The sequence below is a fragment of the Psammomys obesus genome, unplaced genomic scaffold (assembly GCF_907164565.1).
Source record: "Psammomys obesus unplaced genomic scaffold, mPsaObe1.curated_primary_1811, whole genome shotgun sequence".
Classification (NCBI taxonomy): domain Eukaryota; kingdom Metazoa; phylum Chordata; class Mammalia; order Rodentia; family Muridae; genus Psammomys; species Psammomys obesus.
In genome coordinates, this window is record NW_026585689.1 from 219,312 (window position 1) to 227,740 (window position 8,429).

The 8,429-nt window shown below is 42.5% G+C and overlaps 1 protein-coding gene across 16 annotated transcripts in view; it reads right to left on the reverse strand.

Moving 5' to 3' along the window:
- The window catches only part of Phldb2 (pleckstrin homology like domain family B member 2), a 211,218-nt gene that overhangs the window by 4,032 nt on the left and 198,757 nt on the right, over positions 1-8,429 (reverse strand). For all 16 annotated transcript variants that reach the window (XM_055593736.1, XM_055593691.1, XM_055593726.1 and 13 more), the window contains 3 exons: positions 6,824-6,914; positions 5,759-5,905; positions 3,147-3,366 (listed from right to left, as the gene is read on the reverse strand). In XM_055593736.1, the coding sequence (XP_055449711.1) occupies positions 3,147-3,366; positions 5,759-5,905; positions 6,824-6,914 (458 nt within the window). The remainder of the gene's footprint in view (positions 1-3,146; positions 3,367-5,758; positions 5,906-6,823; positions 6,915-8,429) is intronic.

Below are 8,429 nucleotides of genomic sequence, written 5' to 3' on the forward strand. Positions count from 1 at the left end.
AAACTGACTCTGAGCGTGCTGTGTAAGTGCTGCCACAGTCACCTCAAAACCTGGAAGCTGGGGTGATACCGCCCCTTCTTAGCAGCTGAAGAGACTCGTCCTAGACTAATAATACTTACAGTGGGCATGTTTCACAGTCAATGCACGTGTAAATAGATGCTAACTCATTTTTTTTTAATTTTTGTTGCTTGGAGATGGGGTCTCTCAAGCTGTAGCTCAAACTGGCAGCAGACTCATTGTTCTTCTGTTTTCACCCTTTGAGTGACACAGTTGTAGCTATGTACCACTATGCCTCATCCAAGGAGCCTTTTAGTAAGTGTTCCCATTACACTTCATTTTCATAAGATTCAGTAGCATGCGCATCTCACAGCTAAGCATTTAAGAAGCCCAAAGTGCTTTCAATGCTTAATGAATGCTTTCCTATTCCTTAGTTTGCTGATGAGCTATACCCTGTATGCTTGGAAGATCAGGCTGCCTTATAAACCATGGCCCAATGACTGATAACTAGCACTACTTGGTTATGTGTAATTTAAATAGGACATATGGGAAAAAAACGCAACATATGAATGGAATATCTTTTTTTCTGGCCTTATAGTTTAAAGGGCAATGATTTAATGTAAAAGTGTATTTCCTGCCTCCCCCTGATGGGGGAGCAGCCTCACCAGGCCACAGAGGAGGACAATGCAGCCAGTTTTCTTTTTTTTTTTTAACTTTGTTTTTTTTTTTTTTATTTTTTTTTATTCTTTTTATTCTTTTGAATTTTATTTTTTTCTTATCAGTTACATTTTATTAACTCTGTATCCCAGCTGTGTCCCTATCCCTCATTCCCTCCCAGTCCCTCCCTCCCTCCCTCATCTCCACCGTGCCCCTTGCCAAGTCCACTGATAGGGGGGTCCTCCTCCCCATTCATCTGATCCTGTTTTATCAGGTATCTTCAGGACTGGCTGCAAAGCTCTCCTCTGTGGCCTAACAGGACTGCTCCTCCCTTGGGGGGTGGGGAGGCCAAAGAGCCAGTCATTGAGTTCCTGTTAGAAATAGTCCTTGTTCCCTCACTATGGGAAACCAATTGGTTACTGAGCTACCACAGGCTACATCTGAGCAGAGGTTCTAGGTTATATCCATACATGGTCCTTGGTTGCATGTCAGTCTCAGAAAAGACCCTGTGCCCAGATATATTTGGTCCTTGTGGAGCTCCTATCCTTTCCTCATCAGACTAACTTCCCTTCTTTCTTATGATTCCCTGTACTCTGCCAAAGGTTTGGTCATGAGTCTTTGCTTTGAAAACACTGCTAGTTAGAGTCTTTCAAATGCGCTCAGTAGACTCCTGTCAATGTTCAATGTGCATCCCATCTGTCTTTCAAAACGAGGATTGATAATCTTACCCCATGTCCGCTCTCTTGATTATCTTTTTTAGGTGTATAGATTTCATATGTTTATCATATCTTATAGGTCTATATAAGTGAGTATATACCCCATCCTGCCAAAAGCAATCTACAGATTCAATGCAATTCCCATCAAAATACCAGCTCAATTCTTTACAGACCTTGAAAAAAAGATTCTCAGCTTCATATGGAGAAACAAAAAACCCAGAATCTCCAAAACAATCCTGTACAACAACAGATCATCTGGAGGTATCTCTATCCCCGATCTCAAGTTGTACTACAGAGAAATAGTAATAAAAACTGCATAGTATTGGCATAGAAATAGAAAGGAGGATCAATGGAACCGCATAGAAGACCCAGAAATAAACCCACACACCTATGAATACTCGATTTTTGACAAAGAAGCCAAAACCATTCAATGGAAAAAAGATAGCATCTTCAACAAATGGTGCTGGTCCAACTGGATGTCCACATGCAGAAAAATGAAAATAGATCTGTATTTATCACCCTGCACAAAACTAAAGTCCAAGTGGATCAAAGACCTCAACATAAAACCAGATACTCTAAATCTGTTAGAAGAAAAAGTGGGGAAGAGCCTAGAACTCATAGGCACAGGAGACAACTTCCTGAACAGAACACCAACAGCACAGGCTCTAAGAGCAACAATCAATAAATGGGACCTCATGAAACTGAAAAGCTTCTGTAAAGCAAAGGACACTGTCATCAAAACAAAACGCCTGCCTACAGATTGGGAAAGAATCTTCACTAACCCTTTATCTGACAGAGGACTAATATCCAGTATATACAAAGAACTAAAGAAGCTGAAAAGCAGCAAACCAAGTAATCCAATTAAAAAATGGGGAACAGAGCTAAACAGAGAATTCTCGACAGAGGAATATCGAATGGCAGAGAAACACTTAAAGAAATGCTCATCCTCATTAGCCATCAGGGAAATGCAAATCAAAATGACCCTGAGATATCACCTTACACCCATCAGAATGTCCAAGATGAAAAACTCAAGGGCCAGTTTTCTGATGAGACCTGATAGACTAGGGTCAGATGAAAGGGGAGGAGGACTGCCCTTATCTGTGGACTTGGAGAGGGTCATAGGAGGAGATGAGGTAGGAAGGATGGGATTGAGAGGGGATGAGGGACAGGCCTACAGCTGGGATACAAAGTGAATAAGCTGTAGTTAATATAAAAATAAAAATTTATTTAAAAATTGTATTCCTTTAATGTGTATTTGGGCTTTAGTTTATTTAAGAGACAGAACATATTAATTCATACTTTTAAAAGTTACATGATTTTTGTTTGTAAAAAGTGAAATTTCTATTATATTCAACTATATAAATGTGAACATAGAATAATGTATGCCTACCATGTTATCATTGAATTTGGGGGTGGGGAGGTGTTGAAATAGAGTTTCTTTGTGTAGCCCCAGATGTCCTGTAACTCACTCTGTAGACCAGGCTGACCTTGAACTCATGGAGAGCCTAGTGCCTCTGTCTCCCAAGTGCTGGAATTAAAGGTATACACCACCACTGCCCGGCTGCCATTATATACATATATATTAATTCATTTACTTTATTTTTTTTTTTTTGAGATAGGGTCTCACCATGTTGCCTAGGGTAGTCTCATACTGGTAGGTTCAAATGATCCTCCTGCCTCAGCCTCCCAAACTTTCTAGGTTCAAATACTGAATTTCAATTCCCTTTTATATTTAACAGACTTAAATATATCACTTCAACTTGTCTCATCACTCACCTGCATAATAAGAAAATGTTCGCTTATTCCGATCAAAAACAAACCAGCGTTTTTTCCATGTTTTAATTTTTCCACCCATTTTGATGAGGTATCCTCGGCAGGTCTTCTCTGTGATTGACACATGAAAACAGGTGTCAATATTGTGGCCAGCAGTCTCCACATGACTCCGCAAATCAAAGTCTTCCTTCCGGACAGGCAGATAGCGAGTCAGAGGACGAGCCTGGAAAAGTGCAAAACCCCATTTCATCTGTAGATAACTGCTCCATTTCAGATTGCATTGTGTTAGATGAAGAAGGAGGTGTAGGACCAAAGCCTTAAAGTGTCAAGGAATTTCCAAGAAACTATAACAAGTCTGGAGACTAAAGGACAGCTAGTTCTTTTTATGTAGAGTGCTACATTAGAGAAGAGTGGCTAACAGCAGGCCTGCTGATTCCACTCCTTCAGAAGGGTAGAAGAGAGAATTTAAGACATCACAAAAAAGTCAGCCAGTAAACCATGCAGGGAGTCAGGCATGTGCCATCCAGCTGCTCCCTGAAGACCAGGCTTCAACCCAGGAAAGTATTCTCTTCTCCCATCACAACACAACAATGTATCTGCTAAGGTGACCTAAACACAGCCTGATTGGGCAGATGCTGTTTGGTAGGTACCAGCCCCAAAAGATTCCCCCAGAGTTAAAATGTCAGCTCATCTATTTAAAGCAGAGACATGCTTTGAAAAGAGAAGCTAAAATAAACCAAGGGGTAGAATTAATGTTTGACCTAACCTAGGAGCTGTATAGGAGCAGAGGCCCAAGGGATGCGTGTAGATGGTTTACTAATGATGGGGGCCAAGACTCACGCCATCCCAGGAGCTGATTACCACAGATGCTGCTTCCAAAGGTGCAGTCTCTCTCTCTCTCTCTCTCTCTCTCTCTCTCTCTCTCTCTCTCTCAAATTCTGTTAAATAATTCCATGCTTTGGCCCTGGGGAAATGATCTAATCATGTAGTTGGAGGGAAAGCTTATAATCAAGATTAAAATAGAATTCTACCCTTTGGTTTGGCTTCAGATATTAAACAGGCAAGAATGACCTTCACTGCCAGTCAGAGTTCAGCAGAGGACAGATCATAAGCCAATAAAAGGATCCATTTCAGTTTTCAGTTTTCCTCGGTATTCTACCTTTACTGTAAGGCAGCCACCGCAGGCATACCAAAACCTGAACACACACAAAGCTCTAAAGACAGTGGTCATTTGCTGTAGGACCAAGTGGTCAGCAACTAGAGAGGATGAGAGAAACGATGCCTTTGCCTTAGAGTCTATTAAATACATGACCAACTTTAATGAAGCTGGTGTAAGCTTTAAATGATGTAGTAGTTTTAAAGTCTTCATCCTCGCAGCTACAGTGAAAAGAATAGGGATTTCAAATCTATGATAACCAAGAAAGAGTGAAAGCAAATAAATGCTTTTACTAAACTTAGTTAAACTTGGTTATTGAAGGGACATGCATTATAGATTGATGTAGAAAAGGGTGGATAGAAAAAGAAAAAAAAATATGACCACCACACCAAGAAACTAGAATGGTACAATTTAAATTTATCCTGTTTTGGAAAGTTTGCTTTTAGAGATTGCCTGATAGATCTTTCCTCCCTTCATAAAATATTTTGGTTTTTCCTTCCCTTCAGTTTTTCTTCAGTTTCCCTTTCCTTCCCTTCCCTTCCCTTCCCTTCCCTTCCCTTCCCTTCCCTTCCCTTCCCTTCTCTTCTCTTTCCTTTCCTTTCCTTTTCCCTTCCCTTCCATTCCTTTTTCTTTTCCATCCCTTCCCTTCCCCTCCCCTCCCTTCCCTTTCCTTTTCTTCCCTTTCCTTTCATTTTCTTTCCTTTCCTTTTTCCTCCCATTCTCTTCCCTTCCCTTTCCTTTCCTTTTCCCTTCCCTTCCTTTCCCTTCTCTTTTCATTCCTCTCCCTTCCCTTTCCTTTCCTTTTCTTCCCTTTCCCTTCCCATATACATATATATATATATATATATATACACATATATATGATTGGTAGATAGATAGATAGATAGATAGATAGATAGATAGATAGATAGATGACAGATATCTTGGAATCTGTCATCTCTCTTTTTAAACATTTTTAATTCGATTTTTTTTACCTTTAATTATGTGTGTGCTCACCTGCCTATGTTTGAGTGTGTCTGTGCCTCTGTGTGCCAGTGTGTGCATGTGTATGTGTGTGCTTGAGTGGAGTGCTGGAAGAGTCCAGAAAAGGGCATTGGGCCTGGTGGAGCTGCAGTTACAGGCACAGGAAGCTGTGTGTTTAATGACCACTTCAATGGCACTTTTCAAAGCTAGACAAAACATATTCATTCTCTATTTAAATGTCCAGAGAATGCATAGAAGTCTCTCTTTCTCTCTAGTGTCTGAGTAGCACATAAGAGTCACATGTGGGTAGAGAAAAGTGTCAGTCGGTTGGTAGTTCCCTAGAAGTTCTAAAATGAACACAGCCTGCACACTAACCCACATCTTTCTCTTAACCATTCCACCAAATACTATGTAATCCAAGACAGAATTAATGTCTTTTACAAAATGGCCACCAGGGGGCAACCTACATCTACTGCAGCCTCGCTGACCAACCAACCTGTGCCCTTTGTTTCTCTCGTATTTTCACTTCCTTTTCTATTAACTTCTGCCTTTGGCTGGTTTCCTCTTGCAGTCGTTTTTCCAGGATTTCTCGGCGTCGTTTTTCTTCTTCCAGAGCTCGTTTTTTGGCTTCCATTTCCCGTTCCTAATTATCATCATACAGAACGATAATTATTTTAAAATGTGGCATTTATACTTGAAAAGGGCCAATTTACTAAATACCCAAACGCCAATCCTCAGTTCTCATCTTGTATTTTTCTTTCTTAAAACACATAACCTGGACTAACACTAACCATGATCACCTCTGCAGAGCTGCCAAAGGTCATCTTACGAAAATTTGGCTTATGACTACGTTCAGGCATTTTGTGCTTCCTTTTTCAAAACAAAGTCTCTCAAGCTGTCAGGCGGCACTAGCCGCGCAGCATAGGCTGTTCTCTGGGAGACTCTTCTGGGTGAAGGTCACAGGTCCCTCCAATTCCTGTTATTGCTTGCAGCTTCCTGGCTGAAGGTAGCAGAGGAAGCTTGGTGGGAAGTTGGAAAAGGAAAGGAGGTGCCCTCAGGGCAGGATGCAAAGGCGTTTGGAGGGTGGGGGGAGTCCTAAGGAAGTTCTTCTGATTCAGACTTGAAATAAAGTCACAATAACATGGCGCGGGGGGGGGGTGTCGGTTGAATATCACAATATTGCAGTCAGAATGAGTTGGGAAGGACAGGGGAATGCACACATACACACACACACACACACACACACACACACACACACATACACACACAAATGTTATTCTTCCCGATTCCTTCAAAAAAACAACACCCAAGTGGCCATCAAGAGGGGAATACAGTAGAAAGTCTCCATTTCGGTCTGGGTAAAACACAGGCACACACTTGAAGTTGCAGGGCGCAGAAGTTCAGTAAAGGGCCTTGGAAATCACCTTTCCTTCTGGGATCTGAGAGGAGGCTGAATGGCTCCCGAGGTTGTAGTGGTCACTGAAGGAAGGCTGCTGTCCTGTGCAGGGTCCCTCGGCCCCACTGCCCACCACAGACCCCTGGCAGGAGCTCACAGTCTTACCCTGGATTCAAGCAGCCTCGTCTTCTCCGCGTGAGCCTGTTTCAAGAGTCTCTCCATTTCTTCTATCCTGGCAATATTGGATGTGCTGGCACTAAAGCAAAAAAAAAAAAAAAAAAAAAAAAAAGGCCTTTTAAGAACATTTGGCGAAGGAGAGGAGCCAGGGAAGGTGAATGTGATGATCAATATGCGTTGTGTGCATGTGTGTATGTGTGTGTGAGGGTGTCAGATCCCCTGGAACTGAATTTACAAACAGCTTGTGAGCTGCCATGTGGGTGCTGGGAATTGAACCCGAGTTCTTTGGAAGAGCAGAAGAGCAGTGAGTGCTCTTAACCCCTGAGCCATCTCTCCAGTCCTATAACAATATGTTCTGAGAAACACACCAAACACTGGTTGTAATGGGGTTTTCTGTCGATTTGATGTGAGAGGGGTGACGATAGAGCATTTGGTAGTTGCCATCATGACGAAGCTACTCAAGTGCGGATCCACAACAGTACAGCTTTGGGTTCCTCTGATGTACACTTGCAGGTCACAATCAAAGCAGACACAATTTGAAGTGTATTTCTCATGAGTCATTGGTCTGAAGAGGCCCATCAGTTCACCTCCCAAAATCATAGCTGACATTGTCCTATCACCGTGTAGGTGTCAAAAATGAGCACACAAGACAAGGCCGGGGTAAAGCGGTTAGAAACACAGAAAGCAAAGCAAGGGCGACAGCCACGGGAGCCTTCCCTTCAGTTACTGACTCTCAAATAGTCTACCAGCCAGACTCTCGTCATGTTCTATGTAAAGGATATCTAAGAAGAAGTCCCTTTCTTCGGCTGAGGAATCTGTGTCCCGCCCCCCTGCTGCTTGCTGTACCTTTTAACGTGTGGGCATTTTGCTTTTTAAATGACACCAATGTCAAAGTGACTTGCATAGGCGCACTGAGTACACGGCGGTCAGTTCTGTTCAAAGCCCTCACCTGCCACCTTGATGGTGAAACTGCACAAAGGAAATCAACAGCTTCGAAAAAAAAAATTATCTTAGAAACAGCATCATCCCAAGAGGTGGAGGGAAAACCAAAGAGTGGGAGGTGTGTGACCATCCGGGGTTCTAGGTCAGAGGTCACATATCCTGATGTTTCATTCGTGGAGAGCCCCACGGTGTCCTGCACACTGTGCTGTGCTCCCTGCCTTGTTTCTAGGTCCACTTGAGAATGAACAGGGCCCGTTCATGGGAAATGGATAAAAATGTGTGCAAAGGGGAATACACAGAGCCCTCCGGGTTGTTAGAGTACATCATATCAAGTATACCTAAGTCATCTATGTTTATGGATACCTGTGTCCGTGTGTTCATGTGGGGTAGAAGTACATGTGTGTACACATGTGTGTGGGGCCAGAAGTCAACTTTGGGTGTTGTTCTTCAGGAGCCCTCTACTTTGCTCAGTGAGAAAGAATCTCTCACTAGCATAGAGCTTCCCAATAGGCTCCGCTGGATGGCCAGGTAATCCCAGAGATTTCTATCTTGTCTCCCCTAAACTGGGATTGCAAGCCTGGGCCACCATGCCCAGCATCTATCTGTCTATCTATCTATCTATCTATCTATCTATCTATCTATCTATCTATCT